Here is a 19137-nt window from a genome sequence, read left to right on the forward strand (position 1 = left end):
CAGTGTTTTGGTTGGTTTTTTTTTGGGTTTGTTTTGATTGCCGATCAAATAAATTACTTTAAAAATGCATTACTTGAATCAAAACTGTACCATATTTGCCTGAAGAAGGTCGGAAATGTCAAGCAGCAGAAAACCAAAATACTCAAGCAAAGCTCGAGTGCCTTAAGTCATAATTAAGTATGGTATTTGAGTAAATGTATTTAGTGACAACCTGAGACAGCTCAACAGTTATAGAAAAGTCATACTAGTCAAGATATCGTGCTAAAATATTACTTCAGTGAAAGCGAAAGTCATCCATGCAAATAGTACTCAAGTTTTGAATGTATTCAAGTATCAAAAGTAACAAGTACAAGTGAATTATTCATATATTCATTAGTATGTATGTGCTGTAAACTCAGGGTTGGCTGATTATAAGAATACTTTCTTTTTTTTTGTTCCAAACATTTTTTGTATTTCAAGGAAATACAAAAAATGAAAATTCGGACATTTTCCACTCACCTCGATGCAGTTCGAAAGTCTGGTGAAGTTTCAAAGCTCACAGCATTCTCCTAAACAACTGAAGTAGAAGAGGTCTTGTGCATTAACAAACTCTTTTAATTTGGCATCTAATGTGAAGATTTCAGCTTCAGAAAGGTCGAAATTAACATTGTATTCAAATCAATTTGGGATCTCTGGGCTTCCGTAGACTTGGATGACAATAGAAGGGCTGTATGAAGCCATTTTAGGTTGCATTTAAATGTTTTATGGACTACAGAACTTCACCCGACTTTTCCATCCGCATGGAGGTAAGCAGATAATGACTGAATCGTCATATTTGGGTGAACTTTTCCTTTAATCATCATTTCACGAACACACACACATAAAGAAACACTCAGAGCCGGGACTGTTTTTTTAAGAAGCAACAAACGGATTTTTATGAACATGAATACTTGTCATTACAAAGATGTTGTTACATGAATCTCTCGTCTTTTTTTCTTTTATTTTGGCAGAATAAAAAGGAAATAAACTGCGCCTCAGTGTCGACCGAAAAAAAGAAAGGAAAAAAAAAAGAAAAAGCGAGAAAACATTTTGGTCCGGGTACGTGAAAAGCGATGACGTCTCCATACACGTTTGATGTATTTTATTTTGAAATTGCTTTTACATTCAGTAGCATCTCCTTTTAGCCCTCTAAAGCGCATGCAGCCTAGGAGTGGAAAACGCAGACTTATCCTTCAAAGAAAGGAAAACGAAACAGCGACAAATGCATGAACATGTTCCACACACACACACACACTACAGAGAGAAGCCCGTCTTAACCGTTCAACGCTTATTCACATGCATCAGGACGCTGTTAAGGCTGTTATGACCATCTGTGGAAACTCGTGACGCGGAGTCTCAACTCGCTTTTTTCCTTTGGAGAATTTTTTCAAAAGACAACATGACGTATTTACCGGCGGGCTGGTTTTTTTTTTTCTTTTTTTGCACTTTTAAGCAGGAGATGAAAGCAAAGTAGCAGCATCAGCAGCGACATGTGTGTGTGTGTGTGTGTGTCATACTGTATATGTGTGTCTGCAAAAAATCATAGAGGCTTCGTTCGCTCGTGACTCCCACAGAGCCCTGAGGTGGCGTCTACTGGCACACAAACACCTTTTGACATACTGACAGCGAGGAGAAGGGGGGTGACACTCTCGCACATACGTGGATTTCATAATTACATTCACACGTCACAAACACGTAAACACAGACAGAGAGGAGAGAGAGAGAGAGAGAGAGAGAGAGAGGTGGGAGAGGAGGAGGGTGAACACCTCCCCCCCCTTGAGGGTGAAAAATACTCCGAAGGCATTGAAATGGCAGCGACTCCTCAAGTTCACTCCTCCCTCGGTTCCCAGAGATGGACGGGTGGGTGGCTGATGTAACGTCGGGAGAAGAGGGTCAGATGAAAGGGTTTCTCGACGTCCCTCGACTGGGGTAAACATTCCCCTGAAGGACACGAGAAGAAGAGATGACTTTACTACACTTCCTGTTAAAGATAGCACGCAAAAAATACCAGCTCTTTTCCAACGGAACGCGCTCAGTTCCACTTGTTCCAACTCACCGTAAACGGGTTCACCGACATCGGCCGGGGGACTTTGGGCTGGGAGTCGTTCGCAGGGAAGGAAGCAAAACCTGCACACACACACACACACACACACACACACACACACACACACACACACAAACATGACAGAAAACAACATGTTGAGAGGTGTGACGACAGAACTGAAACCAGAAACCGCAGCCAAGAACACGAGAAGCAGCAGCACTCAGCCTACTGGTCGTGTGAATTGGTATTCGCGAGCTGTTCCAAGTGGTCTCTGTTGAAATAAAGAGACATTTGAAGTGTGTTGGTGCTTCACGGCCCCTCAGTGTCTGATCTGCAGCCAGGGCACATACAGCGCAGGTCGCAGCTACAGTGTCTGTGCAGGTTTACAGTTATTGACTGATTTCTACGCGCCTACACGTTTCGTGACTGAATCAACTGAATAAACAAACTGAGGAAAAGATAAATATCAGATAAAATTCAGAGTTTGAATTTCTTCTCCGACACTACATAATGCCCCTTTAATTGATGTTTCTTTTTGTTTGTGTCATTCAACTACTTGTCCAATACCGAAAGATTATCAATTCAAGATGATCATATCATCATAAAACATTGACAAAAAGAAGCTTGATAAATAAAGGAAATGACTGATATCTTTTATGCGTTTTCTGTTAATTGACTTATCAATAAACTGCCTGATCCTTTAAAGACTATTCTGAACTATTATAGAAGATCCAGAAACTCACACGTGTGTCAAAATAAAGTTCTTTTTGGTCGCTACAACTTATCAAAAACAATACAGATCACAAAACATACAAATAAAATGACACTGGAATAAAGAAGTTAAAAATAATAAAACGTTAAGTGTCTTTTACCGTTGGCTTCCTGGTTGCTCGCTGACTCGTGAGGAAATGCATTCTGGGTAGCGGGTGCCGGGAAGGAGGCGGACGGAGGAAAAACGGAGGTGGGCGAGGTGACGAACGCACCAGAGTCACCTGGAGAAAACACACGCACGCACACACACACACACACAGTGAGATCAGATACAGCTGTACCCAGAGGAGGAAAGCGTAGTACTAATGGAGTATTGTACAAGTAAAAAGTACTGTTGCTTTACTGTTACAGCTACTTTGGATGCGTTTTATTTGTTTGCGTGTTCAACAGGTGGAGCCTTAAAGCAGTCACTGATGGCCACAACTAATATTCATCTTATTTTCTTGATTTTGGTTTCGGAATATCAAAAATGGTGCTCTGATATACTCAAGATGTCATCTCCCACTGTCTTTTTCTGTCTGACCAACAGTCCAAAAGCCAAATATATTCAATTTAAAACAATATAGAAAAAACACAAAAACGGCAAATCCTCTCATGAAACAAGCATATAATTGCCCTTTGTGCTCGATTAAGCGACTATTGTGAGCTCTCAAGACTTTTTTTTTCTCTTGTCACCGTCATCTTCTTAAAAACAGTGAGTATAACATGGTCAAAAGTCCTGAAGAAAACGCGTGCGGTGAACATTTTCCCCCCTCTGAAAAAACCCTGCAGAAGGAAGTGGCGGAGAAATGCCAGAAGGACATGAGTCTCACCTCCTGATGCGTTGCTGAAGGGGTTACTGGGGGAGAGGGCGACGGGCTGCTGGGAGCTGGAGCTGAATGGGTTGGGGAAATCTGAGACACAGAGGCAGAGAGACAGACAGAGAGAGAGAGAAAGAAGGGGTGGGGGGGGGGGATAATTCAGAGTGTGTGGTGGCACATTCCTGTCCATTGGAACCGACACTGCTCTGAGTCACACGCATGCATCCTCATTAAGGAGTGTCGGACGGCTTAAAAGGAGAAGAGAGCTTGATGTAAACACATTGCCAGCTTGTGTTCGGTACGTACTTGCAAAGGTTTGGGAGCTGGACACTGTGTCGACACCGGGGGAGCTGAGGAAAAGTAGCAAACAATTCAATTAGAATATGACCTTTAAACAGGAAAATGTAAAAATCTGTAAGCTGATTTTAGTTTTTTTTTTTTTCCCCCTCTTACCTGGCAGGAGTGGAGCTGGACGAGAGCCTGCTGCCGAAAATGGTGTTGTACTGCGGAGGGCCACCAGGTGGAGCTGCAAGCAAAGGGTTTCACGCATAAAACCATCACACTCCTGGGCTTTAATGAGAGCTAATTTAAGAAGATCAAGCGCTACTCTCTACTGTGAAATGTGCGAGGAAAAAAAGAGTTCAAACAGTCGATCGTGGGCATGTAAGTCACCGGCGAACAAAAGCATCACAAATCCCCAGAATAAAATATCCTCTCTGTGCTCTGCTTGATATGAATCAAACTGTGACCGGGGCACAAAATCAATAACCTCATTACTCCGCGGGGCCTGAAGATGAAGGCGGAGAACAACAAATGCTTCTTGTAGTGAAAAAAAAAAAGCTTGAGGGCTTCTCACATGAGTCCTGTGCATTAAAAGCCGCCGCCTCGGTTATTAGAGCTGATTTTAAAAGACGCATCAATGAGCTCCTTTGAATGAGAGCGTGCCTGATCCGCAGCAAACACAATGAGCATAATTCGGCTGCTGAGGGCCTCGGCATTTGGAGTAAGGATGTTATGCAACCTAGCTGAGCTGGCCGTGACAATCTGCATCACACGCACACTTGAACTCTCACTCAGCCTCGCTATCTATCCCTCTATCTATCTATCTGTTAGCTCGTGGTGGAAGAAGGTCCGTCACTGCAGCTCAAGTGAAAATACTCCATTACAGCTCCTTGTTTTTTTTTTTTTATAAAATACCGGATACTAAAGCCATCTACCCTCAACTCAAACGCTTCCCCACCTGTGGTCGGTGTCGTGTCAGAGAAGACGCTGTCCAGCTGTAACACGGCGGCGTATCTGTCCGAGGCGTTTGAGCCGCTGACTGGTGCCGCCGTTGTCGTCGTCTGCCCGACACCTCCAGGGTGCTGCTGCTGCTGCTGGGACAGAGACTGGGGCAGATGCTGTGCCTGAGGATGGTTCAGACCTCCGAAGTCAACGCTGAGAGACTTTGGAAAGGCCCTGAAGGGGCCTGTGGCCCCCGAGGCTGATATTGTACGACCTGGGAGCCAGAAAAAACAGACTGAGTTTTAGTGCAAAGACGGGATGTTGCAAGGAGTGATTCACAATTTGGTGCTTTTAAAACCTGAAGGACCAATATCTACTATTATTATTCCCACCAAAGCCTTTTTAAGAAGTGAAAAATGAGCTGAGGTCGTAGCAACAATCCATCTAATCTTCATCATCATGTGGTAACACAATATAATTACAGAAAGTGATCACCGGCTCGCTTCTACTTCTGCTTGTAAAATATCTTCACTGAGCCAGCGCACAAGAATCTATAATTACACAGAACTGTAGATTTGCATACATTTGGATTATGAGCACTGGCAAACTTCGTCTGCTGATGAAGGTCATGAGCTGATCAAAAGATCCCTAAACAGCCACTAAATGGACATCTGGGTGAGATTTTTGGCAACTGCTGATTAAGGCCAAGAGTGAAGGAACAACACATCTCACAAAGGGACTTTAAAAGAACCATTTAGTAGCAGTTCTGGAGCTTTCAGTCATTTCTCATGAGCTTCATCAACTCCACCCGTCGAGTAAGATCATAGATCAAAAGTGCCAGAACAGCTACTTAACAGACCAACAATCTCAGTCCAAGTGATACTGTTTTCTTAGCTGCTGTTTCAAAGGTCGAGAAGGACTTTTAAACCTCACAAGGACTATCTGAAGAGAAATAAAGGTACATTTAGCGCCGTTTCTTGAGCTTTCCATCCCATCCCCTTTAGCTTCATCAGCAGAACGGGATATGTGGATGTTAAATTTTCAATTTTTCGGAACCCTCCTCGCCCTTGTTGGTTTAAAAGCGGAGGTTGGGTGTTCATTGTTGACCTTGCAAACAGCAGCTGGAACACAATTTCAACACAAAGTCCGTTCAGTAGGCGTTCTGGAGCCGTCTATCAACTCAGTTTTACAGAGAAGTCTTGAAATTGCTCAGAAATCTACCACGGGGCAAACCCTATCTGTTAAAGATCACGTGACCCGATCAGAAGCTACTGAATGGGTCTTGAAGCGAGACTGTTTTGTCAACAAATACCCCAAAACTCCAGATCAATCCACAGACATAAATCTGTAGAAATGTAAATGCAAATGTGGAAATTGTACCATAACTTGAATGAAACAAAGAGTCATAATCTTCAATCCAAGCCACATGAAACAAACATTGGCTAAAACAAAGCAATTAATCTCATGCTATTTTAACTTTTCCATGCTAAGAGGCTTGTCAAACGCAGGGTTGGCTTGACATATCGAGTGGCGTAAACAGTCAGAAAGGTTAAGGATTAACAAAAATAATCGAAGGGCACAGCAGCGAGCCATTCTTGGATGGTTTTCAAACGCACCGACAGCAAAAATACAATTGTTAGACAGCAACAAAGGCAGGAAACTAGCGATCTTTAGCAAAGGTAGCAAGCTTTTCCACAAACATTAGCCACAAAGCATGCTAGGATCAGCCAAAGCTGTTAGCACGGGGACACAAAAGAAAAAGGTTTTGTTTTCTTTAAAAACAGCCTGTGTCGCTTCCTCTGTCAGCCGAGGAGTCAGCGACACAGACCAGACCAGACTTGACACAGTTTATCTGGAGATTTAAAGCATGCGAGGAGTCGAGCTGCATGTTTCTGGGATGTGATCATACGCTCCTGTAGAGGCTTTATATCTGCAAAACATACCTGAACTATCTGGAATTCTTGTTTGGGGATGTTAAAGTGTATCGTGGGATTACAGCTGCGCCCTACATAGTTTTTAAGTGCCTCAACGCCAACGTGGTGCGAAATATCAGCGGCCTTCTGCAGCAGCTATTTTCCTAAAAATAGCATTACTTTAAACTTGTTCTTTTTCCTCTGAGGGAGCGGTGTGTGTGTGTGTCTCCTTGACCCTCCCAGCCTTCAGATCTGGGCTTTGAAGTGGGAAAACCTGCCCGGTGAAGAAAAATATCGACCCCGACTGCAGCACGTGACACTGGCCGCCCGTGACTCGGATGGCTGTGTGAATATAGAGCGCTGTGTCTTCTGCCTAACTGCCCTAATATGAAGCCAGATTCACATGCCACAGGAGGCAGCGCGGCGCGCAGATCGCCCGTTCTATCATGAATGATACAGCACAGAAGAGCTTATTGATCCCAGCCATTCAGCACACACTCAAATGCATCGGTTGGTTGCTGTGTCTTACCTAAAGTGAAGTGGTTTTTGAAAGAGCTACTGGCTACGAGGTCGGGGGGGGGGGGGGGGAGAAAAGGAGAGGGAGACGAGGCAGAGAGGGAGAAGAAGGAGGGATAAAAAGAAAAGAGAGAGTGTCACTGACGTCACATGAAACCCGCTGTCCCTGCTGACATGATGATGACATGGAGCCATTTTAAAACCACCTATAAAGCTGAAAATTACGGCCGCGAGTGAAGTAGCTCTCTCTTTGTCCTTCTCCTATGTGACACTTTGAGCCAACAGTGACGAGCGGACGGTTGCGTCCGTGAGAATCAGTGACAAGCTGCACATTCTGTCCACTGTCAGAATTTACAGCTAGTGCCTCACAGAATAGAATAGAAACGGGTAGAGTGTCTTGGTTTCATCTATTCATGTAGAGAGATCACGTAGAAGGGCAACAAAAGGAGGAGTCAAAGTTAGTTTTGTACATTCATCATCAGTATGCATTCAGAACAGCTGACTATAGTTATTCCGTATTAGGGGTGTGCCAAAATATCGATACTACGATATATTACGATATTTCGTCTTGAGGTACGTTATCGATACACTGGTGCCAAATATCGATATTAAAAAATGTAAAAAAAAATAACAAATATATATATATATTTATTTTATTTTTTTTTGGCCCACCACCACCACCCCTCTTCGGAGGACAGCTTTATCTTTATTCAAACATAGGTATACAATCAAATAAAAAAAAAAATAAAATGGTTTAAGTAGCTCTGAAACCCACACATATAGATATTTAATGATAGTTGTAGTCAGTGTGTGTGTTAAGAAGAGACACTGTGCAATATACTCTTTGTTTACTTGGCTGTCATTCATGTGAAATTGATTGACAATGTTTTGTCATTCCTGTGAAATGGATTCAGTGCAGTCAATAAATTCTGAATTTCTTCAGTGACACAGATATCGTGATGTATCGTGGATGAAATTTCTTGCAATATATCGATGATCGCAGAATCGCTGTATCGTGATATTATCGTTATCGTGGGCAAAATATCGTGATAGTATCGTATCGCGAGGTACCTGGTGATACCCAGCCCTATTCCGTATTAGTCCAAACATCTTAAAGAGCAGAATTGGCTTCCTGTTGAAGGTAGAAGTCGACAGTTCAAACTTATTATGGTCCGTAAGATTGTAACCATGTCCATTATTTTAAAGGATGTTCATGGCCTGAATGTAGGGAGACGCAGGGGGGAATACAATCACAGATTAAATTAAATTAAATCTGCTTATCGTTTGAATCGTTATAAAAACATCTGAAAAGTTGATGTTATGTAGGCGTATCAGTGTTAAGAAGGGTTCGGGTTCGGGTTTCCTTTTCCTGCCTGCCGCCTTGCCAAGACTTCAGGATGGCAATGGAAATAAATCAGGCGACTTCACTGCGCTACCAGATTGGAATAGATTAGATTAGATTCTGTTGCCGTTTGCGCAGGTACAGGTCAGCACAGGTATTCTTGTGCGTGTTCAATATTCAACATTTTGTCTTTATACAGTTAACAAATGTCAAATATTACTCAATATTATCTAAACTGTAGTTATGGTGTAGTAGGAGACACAAGTTTAAAATTTCTCTTTCTAGTAGCATTTCTATTTCTACATGTAGAATAGTACACAGTTGTCACATATTGCAGTTTTTTTTAACAGTTATTCTAATATTTTTGTACTTTTAAATTATATTTAGTACTTTATATGTCAAAATAAGAACTGTAATCTACCCAGTTCTCTTCTCAGGGACCAATAAAGTATGTGTAATTTGGATTTCTGATTGTTATGTACCGTATTTTTATTTAATCAAATAAAAATCAATCAATCCAATTAGTAGCACTTTGCCGAAACTCTTTCCAGAAATAGATGAAAGCTGCTTAAAGGGTGCAGCTTGCATTGTTTTATATGCTATTTGCAACAAATCCTGTGAAAAGACCTGAGCCAAGAGGACTTGAACAAAAAAAGGCTAAATGATTTCCTGAAACACCTGGGCACTGTAGTTTTTAGCAAATGTGACACAAACTAAGGGAACATCGTGCTTTTTTTAGGGACTATTTTCAGCGATAGATGAACACACATTTGATGCTGAAGTAAGCATTTACAACAGCGGGGCGGTTTTTGTGGGATTGGTGAGAGAATTTGAGAATGTTGACTTGAAAACTCATTCAAAAATATTTGGAAATGACATTTCCAGGACTGTGATCAAGACAGAATAGAAAACGAAAGGCGTCAACCGGGGGGACACACCTGAGGGCCGTGGGAGGGCGGGGAAGGAGGGGGCGTGGCTCTGAGCTCCGAGCGCTGACGACAGGGAGCCTGGCCGCTGTCTCTCTATCCCACACAGGGTGGGATCTATATCAGAGGGAGACAACAGACAAAGAAAGAGCGAAAACAGGTGAAGCGGCCGATCACACTCAGTCCAGAAATATCACCTCGTCTGATAAGAGATCGACCCCCGACCTTTAAGCGGGGGGTCCCTGAAGCTTTGGGAGCGCGACGGCCGAGCAGTAAACACGTCTGTCCGCATGTCGGCAGGCGAGATCGCAGGAGCTCGATCCCATGACGGCAGCTGGGACTGGGACTAGAGGGCCAGAGATAGAAGAGAACGAAGCAGATGGGAGGTAGAAAGAGAGAAACAAAGGAAAGAAGTGAGTCTCTTTCATGCATTCTCAATAATTCATAAGCAGCAGCTTTGATGTCGAGGCTACCTGGACCTCTCGCTGTCCGACCATCAGTCTTTGTCTTCTCTGCTGCAGTGTGGAAGTGAATTCAGGTCATTTCTTCACCTTCAACTCTCTACTTCTTTTCTGGGCACTCCTTGAACTACTTGTCTCTTTTTCACTTCCTCTTTTCCTACCACAACCACCCACTTTCTCTCTTGAATCCTCATCTCATGCCATTACATGCACAGTCAGGACACATTAAGCTCTCTTACCAGCGGTCTTGTAGATCTGGCGTTGGGGGGCATGTTATGCGAGGGGGCCTGGTTCGCTAAGGGACCATGAGAGGGGGGCACTGCCTGGACCCCCGGGCTCCATGGACCCTCGACGTCCCTCCGGTTCTTACTTTTGGAAAAATGCCTAAAAGAGACGGGTCATTCAGCGCTGATAAAATGAGACTGTGTGACTAACTGGCTTCATAAAAAGCGCAATTAAGGCTTGAAATTTAATCGGTGGTCCACCTTTCCGACAGCCTGACAAAGGACGTTTCTGAGGCCTGAAACTAAACCTGAAACAATGACGGCTGTTTTATTCCCACCATGAAAGCAGCTTCTATCCTCGAGCTAATTTTTTCTGAGTAGGCGTCTCCACTTCAAACAGTGAATGTTTAAATTTGGAACAACCGTCATCAGTTGTTATTTGGATCCGGTTTTGCCCTGTGATGCCCTTTAGATTATTGAGCAGAAAGAGTTCAGTTAATCGTTGAGTTTAAATCCATCCATCACAGATTTAAAAAAAAAATGATCATCATTCAAGTTACAGCTGAAGCTAATGTGTAATGTCTTTAGTTTTGCTGGTGGATCATTTTCAGAGGTTTAGGACAAAAACAAAACTTTGACTTTATCAGGACGCTGCCTGAGAACTAGGCTACATGCTAAAGTCAGCAAGTTAACAGTCATACCATGAATTTACCGTCAGGTTACTAAGCCGGTGTAATTTTTAGAGACAGTTTAGCATGCTAATAATTGCAATTTGCACTGAAGAATTCATCTTTCGCACTTTTAAACACATTCTGTGAAACTGGAATGGGGCTCATTGGTGCTATGAGCATGCTAACATCAGCATGCTAACATCAGCATGCTAACATATTCACATTGATAAACATCCAATGAATCTCAATCAGCTTTACATAAAATTGTAAAACCCTTTGAGATGCAGCAATGACAAAGCTCACGTGCATTTAGCATGTTAGCCTACAAATATTTGCAAGAAAAGTATAGCTCAAAGTAGAGCCGAGGCTGATGGGAATGTCATTAGTCAAGCACAAGCTAGATTAAAAATGTAGCATAAATAAAAAGATCACAGTCACACACTTAACAAATCATCCAGAGGGGAACATGAATTTCTCTAACTAGTTATCCATCCAATACTTGTTGAGACATTTCACTATAAAACAAAATGTTCCACCCTACAGCGGCGCTAGATGAGAAGCAAGGGTCACCAAAGTCATAAGGATTCATCCTCTGGGGACCACGAACCTCTGTGTTAAACTTAATGGTAATCCATCAAATACATGTTTGTCTCAAACAACCACACTGCTAGCATGACTGAATATCACTCATTCCAATGTCTCAAATTCATAAATCAATTATTGTATATTAAAGCAACCAGTAATTACTGTTATATTACCTCTAAGGATGTTCTACTACTGCCACAATCACGTTCTGCAGATAAAAACAGAATCCTCACCACTTTTTCTTCTCATATTTGTCCTGGAGAAACTCTTTGAACTTCTGCGAGTCCTTCATGTCGGAGCAGCCGTCCGTCTTTGGGTCGAACACACAGAGCCAAGTCCTCCTGCCGACCTGAACACACACATTTTCACCAGAGAGCAGTCAAAATTTGCGACAATCTGGAAGGTCACGCGGCAACAGGATGGCTCAGTGTCTTACAGCGGCCGCTAATATTGTTCTACATTCAGTCTCAAAGAAAAAACACCAAACAGATTTTCTCATCAGTGATTCACATCCGGTGTGAGTCTGGCTAGAGTCGGAGTGCTGCAAATATTGGTGCCTCTGATTCACAACTGGGCGGATCACTCTTCAGTGGATGATGTGGAGGAAAAGCTGGATGGCACATGCCTCTCCTGACATTATACTTGACTCACACACACACACACACACATGCGCATCCCGGCCAACAGAGAGCTGATAAAAACGGCGAGCACTCATCTAGATAGCCTGAAACACTTCACTCTTTGTGATATAAGCTCATGAGAGAGCGCTGCCTACACCAGTGGTTCCCAAAAGGGGTTCAATTATTGTACATTTTTAATAAAGTTTAAATGACTGAGGTGACATTTACTGACATAAAATTTAGGGGGTTGTATCGAAGAAGTATCTGAGGTACTGAAGCTATAAAAACCAAGATCTACGGTCGGAATTTCAACCCGAGGCTGGACAGATTTTAATCTATTTTAATCTTTAAATTTCTGTCTGCCTCTGACTTTTTACCACCCTTTTGTTGCCACAGTATTAAAAAGATGGAGTATTGCGTTGAAATTTTAAAAAATGTATATAAACCCATCAAAATGGAAGAAATGTGCAATAAACAAAAAGATCCACATTTAAATCCCTTTTTAATAAGTGATAATAACTTAGAAGCTGGATTTTTAAGGCTGATTTCTATATTTTTGGTCAACTTTGAACAAATTCTGCGACTAATTTGATTGTTCATAAATTGTTTGGGTCATTTTTATTGAAGATTTATTCATTCCATCGTCTTGATTGCTGTTTTTCTTCGCATTCTGTGTAATACTTTGGAGTTTTAAACTGTTTATCGGACAAAAAAAAGCTATAAGATGTTACCCTGGACTTCACGAAACTGCCACTAATCTGCAGATTAATCAACAACAACAATGACCGTTAGCTGCAGCCCTAATCTGCTGATGACATCACATGAACAAAGAACTATCATGACGACCTCTTTCATCTGTTCTTTTAAAGGGAACCAAGACAGCTACTGAGAGGAGACATTTTGCAGTTGTGAAGGGGTGCCCTGTTTTCAGAAAGTTTGAGAACAACTGACCCTAAACACAGACACACACACACACACACACACACACAATACATACAGAGGAAATAGATGTTGGTTTGGGTGGGACAGACAGTGGCGGGCCTTTTGTTTCTTGGCACCGTGTGAGCTGGGCAGAAGCATTCTTCCCAAAAAAAGCCCGACCACAAAGACTGGTTCAACTGGTAGCCATGAGGGACGTTTCATATTCCACATGGGGACCAGAGAGTGAGTTTCAAACCTGAACTTCAACCAGTTCAGAGTCAATAATGGAAGGAAAAAAAAAACACAAGTTAGGGGGTTGGACCAATGTGGTTTTATCAGGGCCAATATTGATACTGATTATAAGTGATCAAGGAGATCGCTAACCATATTTGGAGCTGATAGTGCTGTTTTAAACTCAATTTCGAGGTACTATAACTTTAGTATTTTCATTTTCAGATTCTTTACACCCCCACCTTCCACATTTATTTGACAGCTCTAGTTACTATTTCCCTTTTTTTCAGATTCAGACTGCTCAGCGTTGACAGCCCGATACTTGGCCCAGACTTGTAACCAAATCAGATGGTGTTGATGATGTCGACTACGGATTGAGAAAGCGCGCCGCATCGGAGCCAAAGTTTCACAGTTTCAAATCGATTCATTTCACCGGCAATCGGTAACACAAAAACACGGAATGTAGTGAACTATAGGTGACCGCCACTTGCCTCGTTGCCATGGTTCTGGAGGAATTCCACTTCCTGTTGAGAGAAGGTCGTCATGGAGATGGACTTGACTCTGTGGGGAGGGTTGAGGCCTCTCCTGGGACACAGAGGAGACAGGGAGGAAGAATGTGGAGGTAAACAAGGCATGAACAAAAAAATTATTTATATATATCTATATATATATATATACAAAAAACAAAATCAAAACATGTGTGGTCAATCCTGGTCCCTGAGAGGGAGGGGGGACAGCGTGGACAGAGGGAAACCAGTTGACACGTGACCGTGAATCTAAAAAAGGGCAGGATTGGTGTGAAACAGGTGCCACACACACTGACTAACACACACACACACCCAAACATATGTTTTTCAGTAACCACAACCTCTTATTGTCTCCATGCTGGAGGGAGGGGACACATAGTGGGACAGTGGGTAAGCAAGATTGCGCAATAATAAAAGTGCTGAAACCGTCTTCCTGAGGAGTGCTGGGACTGGGCCGGACATGCAGAACGAAATGTGACACACACACACACACACACACACACACACTCACACATATATGTAAACGCGCGCCCACACTGGAGGGGAGCCTAGAGAGAGAGAGAGAGACAGAGAGAGAGAGAGAGAGAGAGAGAGAGGTAGTGTCAAACCTGCACCATGACGAAATGAACCGTAACTCAGAAGCTGGGAAAAATGACCAGCTATGTCGCTTATGAAGCTGCTGGGGGAGAAAAAAAAAGACACGCACGGGGGGAGAGAGACAGAGATAAGAGGTGGACACTGCGTAAATTGGACGGGTTTTTTTTTTTTTGCGATATGCACACATGAGCTCGGGGCTTGTCTGTTGCACCGCACCAACACTCCACTCCCCGCCCCCCCCCCTCCCGACCACCACCACCACCACCACAACCGACCGAATGAAGAAATAACACACAGTATAGATCTAGCTAGTGGGTGGTGGTGGTGCATGGTGCAATCTCGGGCCCTGCCACTTTTCTTTTTTTTTTTTTTTTTTTTTTTTACTGTATGTGTTTTGTCCTCACACACTGATGCTGAATATGAATAACATTAAATACAAATAAATAAATAAATAAATAAATAAATAAAGAGCCCAGGAGGCGCGGCGGGGTGTTGTTAACTCACAGCATTCCGGAGCACGACGTGCACACGAAGCTGCCCACCGTGATGTCGGTGTATGTCACCCCGGGCTGGTTGCACTCGAAGCAGTGTTTGTTTACTCCGGACTGGGCCAGCTCGCGGACCTTGCGGGCGCATATCTCCTGGTTGTCCCGGTGCTTTCGGTTCGACATGTTGTTGGGGTTTTTTTTGTGTTGTTTTTTTGTTGTTGTTGTAATTCCCTCCTCCTTTCTCTCCCCCTGAAGCCTGACCCGGGCTGACTGGCTCGCCGCGAAGCCGGTAACCCTCCTCCCTCCGTGTCACTACATGGAGCACTTCACGCCCGCATTATGGAAACGCGTTTATGCGGCTTCACCCTCACTGCGAGACTACACCGAGGAGGAGGAGGAGAGGCGCGTCAAGCTCACGCGCAGGGGACGTGCAGGTACCGCCGGAAGCGCGAGCGGGGATTTCCTTCAAAGTAAGAGCGAGTGACCGGCGACGCCGTGCAGAGCGGGGGATTGCGCGTTCGGTTTGCCTGTTTCTTTAAAAAATCTGCTCCGATACCACCGCTGGTTACCTCATCAAACTGTTTGTAGGTCAAGGTATTTTCCAGCATCTCTGTGTGTATTCTGTGATTCAGCCGTTTCTCAGAGCGCTTTCACTGCGAAAAATAAAATGAAAAATGGCACAGGACCGACCCCAAAAACGAAAAAAAAAACAAAAAAAAACAAAAACCTTTTCACTGCAAGGTCCACTTAGCAGCTGTTTTGGAGCTCTTAACCTTCAGCGGCAGATGGAGGTTGCACAGTTGTCATAGTGATGTTAAAATGTTCCATTTTCCCCATCTCATCCGTGTTGGTTTAAAGGAGAAGTTCACCCGAAAATGACGGTGCAGTCGTTATCCGCTCGCCCCCTTGCCGATTGAAAGTCAGGCGAAGTTTCGCAGTCTGTAAAGCATATGCGGAGCGCCGCAGCAAAACGGCGTTGCAGCAAAAACAACTGAAGTCGATGGGGACTTGTTTTAAAACAACCATAAAAGGACATAAAATGGCTCCTTGCAGCTTGTCCGGCATGATTCCAGTCTCTGGAAGCCCTGAGATCACAAATGGACTCGAACGGACATTATTAACACTCCTGACGCATAGGTGAGCTAATATACCCGCTTTAGATGTGGTGCTTTTAGCTTAGCTGGGAAAATGAAGATTTCGGCTTTAAAAAGAATCCAAAAAGCATCTTTTCAAACCGATTTGGGACCTCGTGGCTTCTGCTGTATGAAGCCACTTTAGCTTTTTCTTCCATAGTGTTTCTTTACGTTTTAATACAAGCTCCTTTCAACTTCAGTTGTTAACGCTGCAATGCTGCTTTGCTGTGAAGCTCCAGAAATGTTTTATAGACTTCCAAACTTCCACCAGACTTTCTATTTTAACATAATGACTGCATTTTCATTATTGGGTGAACTGTCCCTTTAAAAGTTGAGACTGAGCTTAATCTGTTGAGTAAGATCATGTGCTCCTATTAAGACCCTACAGGTCCACAACAGGTCCTAGCGGGTCTTGTGTTTATTTGTTTGTTTTTTTCTTGAAAAGGCCGGTCTATAATCTGAACAGGCTGCCTTGTGTCATACAAAGGCTGGATTACTAACAAAGCAAAGCTGGCAATGCTCCGGGGGGCCCAGACCCTCAGGAGGCCCCAAATGCCCCAGAAATACTTTGTTATCATTTAATCGAATTAGCACATTTGTTTGGTAAAATGCACCTCTACGGCACAATACAACGAGGACATTGTTGTTTTTTCCTGTCTCACGGTGGTCTGTCCTGTAGAGAGATATTTTGTTTGGGTTTTTTGGGGCATTTTTTTGTGTGACTTTATTTGATAGCTGACAGTGAAGAAATGACAGGAAATGAAGTAAGGGAGGGATGGGGGGGTGACATGTAGCTAAGGTCGTTGGTCGGAGATGAACCGAAGGGTGTCGGCAACCTAAAAATCTGGTCCTGATTCTGATTCTTAAACAGAGTTGTGTGTAAACAAAGGGGTGACAGGGGCCCACTGTTCATTTTTGTCCCGGGTTTCTTCCCTGAGCAGGTTAATGTGCGTGATACAGCTGATTGTATTTTTTTTTTAAGGTTTATGCCTTAAAACCCCAGTCGTGACAAAACAATCCTATTCAGTACTTTTGTGACAAAGGTGCCATATGTTACATTTTTTCGCCAAATATGTCAATGCGAACGAGTTGAGCACTTCAATGACAGCTAGGCTTTTATTGTGAAAAACTCGTGACACCCGAAAGTCGCACCGATTGACACTTGGACAGATGCGTAGGGAATCTCCTGTCAGAGACAAATTAGAACCTGTCGAGCGGCCAAGTTTAACGTGAAAAACAAGCATCGTATTGCCCTCTCAGAACCGACCGCGCGTCCCGAGCGTGCGGCTCCGCTGTTTGCGCCGTTTACGCACACGGCCCTCGTTTTTTTTGGCGCATCGCTGCGCTCCTGACGCTCCAGCGCGACCCTGGGAAAGGGGACAGATTCTTTTTTTTTAAGGGAGCTCAGATGTGGACAGCTGGGGAATAGGGGGAGACACAGTGAAGCATGATTGATGAATGCATGAAGTTAATTTAAAGTTAATTGAGGTTCTTGGTTGTGTAATTCACAAACAGACAGCTTCTTCCTGGAGCTGGGGGTTGTTTTCTTTTTTAAACCTGTTTGGCGTCCTAAAAAAAAAAAAAAAGAAAAAAAAATCTGTCTACAGGAAGCATCTCCACTCTTATTTATTTTGAATGGAGCAACTTAGCAACACAACAGACCCAACTACGCCCTTTCTCTCTCTGACGTATTTCAAGATGAGAGACTTCCACTCACTTGGCACACAAGACAGCAGAAAACAGACAGCCTGACGGGTTCGGTGCGGCGGTCAGTGAAGGCATCACGGCGCTGTAAATCCCTCTGGCAGATAGACTCGCGGGGGAGAAAAAGAGATTAACGACAATGTAAACCCAAATGAGGGAAGAAAACAGTCACATTGTTCTCAGATGAGCTAGCTGAGGCCTGCAGTGACTGTTTGTGATCAGCAGGGGGCGTCACGCACACCATGAGACAGACAGACAGACAGATAGACAGATAGATAGATAGATTGATAGATTGATAGATTGATTCATGTTGTTTCTGTGTTACAACACACAGCCCTGGCAGACCGGCCCGTTGAGCCGCTGTAATTACACTTCTCAGCTCTGCAATCAACCACAGGCTTCAGAGTGTCTGACTACAACAGCCTGTGGTGATGATGACAAAGTGCAGGTTGCTTATTTAATGTTTCCCAACACCTTTAGATGGGTTGTTTCGTCCTTTAAAAAAAAAAAAAGACCTCTGAAATACGGAAGCTCCTTCACGCCAACACTCATGGTCCCACTAACTGTGATCAAACTGTTTGGACTAAGTCACTTTAAAAGTTCAGTTTTGTAATTCTTTTTACTCAAGCCCGATTGAGCTTTTGACTCGGGCGTCAGGGAGTATAAAATTCTGATAACAATCGATATATTGGCAGATATACACACTTTTTTGCAGTGATTCTTCGGTTACGGTCACCAAACACTCGCTAAGATATATATCTAACAGAGGTGGGACACTTTACAGTTTATCAATAAATATCCAAAAGTGACGTCAGGGCACTTAGTAATCCATATTTTGATTTAGGAAGTCTTACCTCCTTCTTCCTTAAGGGACCCCTTTTTCGATCACAGAATGAGCTAGGTGACGTCTTGTATATATAGCCTATTTCATACTGTAGTAAACGCACAATAGTATCAGTACAGGACAACTGATAAACTGCACAATACAGAATGCAACAGCTGCAGGAAGTTTGAATTTTGAGTGAATTTTGGCTTGAGTTCATGTCTGTCGCTCCCTCATCCCATGAGATTTTGATCTTATTTTTTCAAATGCATACCTTAAAGCGACAACAAGGAACTTTCAGCTTTTGGTGATTGTAGCGCCCCCTCTGGACTAAAGCGGTACGATCCGTCGTAAAGGTCTTTCGAGGCGGCAGGGTGGACCGTGATGATTGTAATGGGCGTGTTTTTAGGCAAAACGGCGTGGTGCACCTGTAGAGCGTCAGGCCATCTTGTCGAACTATTCATCACATTAAATGTTAGTTTTAGTCACCAGACGGCATCAGCATCTACTGCGGCCCTTGCACAATCTAGGCCATTGTCTATTTATATTTTTCATATTTTTATTATATCTTTTAAGAACTTCTAATATTGTGTCGCAC

General features: G+C 43.3%; 1 protein-coding gene across 3 annotated transcripts; it reads right to left on the bottom strand.

Annotated features, from left to right (window-relative positions):
• Positions 1-884: 884 nt before the first annotated feature.
• Positions 885-15284, bottom strand: agfg2 (ArfGAP with FG repeats 2). Of its 3 annotated transcripts, XM_030429906.1 has the most exons (15): positions 14896-15026; positions 14306-14342; positions 13759-13852; positions 11729-11844; positions 10255-10399; positions 9780-9900; positions 9567-9671; positions 7300-7332; positions 4874-5131; positions 4087-4159; positions 3940-3983; positions 3646-3726; positions 2935-3054; positions 2075-2145; positions 885-1959 (listed from the first exon to the last, which is right to left on the bottom strand). In XM_030429906.1, exons 3-15 carry the CDS (start codon positions 13810-13812, stop codon positions 1912-1914), a joined length of 1269 nt encoding a protein of 422 aa, XP_030285766.1. In that variant the 5' UTR covers positions 13813-13852; positions 14306-14342; positions 14896-15026; the 3' UTR covers positions 885-1911. The 3 variants fall into 3 exon arrangements, with proteins under 3 accessions (XP_030285766.1, XP_030285763.1, XP_030285764.1); XM_030429903.1 differs by lacking the exon at positions 14306-14342 and having other exon boundaries at positions 14896-15284; XM_030429904.1 differs by lacking the exons at positions 7300-7332; positions 14306-14342 and having other exon boundaries at positions 14896-15284.
• Between the last annotated feature and the right edge of the window lie 3853 nt (positions 15285-19137).

The sequence above is a fragment of the Sparus aurata genome, chromosome 10 (genome assembly GCF_900880675.1).
Source record: "Sparus aurata chromosome 10, fSpaAur1.1, whole genome shotgun sequence".
Classification (NCBI taxonomy): domain Eukaryota; kingdom Metazoa; phylum Chordata; class Actinopteri; order Spariformes; family Sparidae; genus Sparus; species Sparus aurata.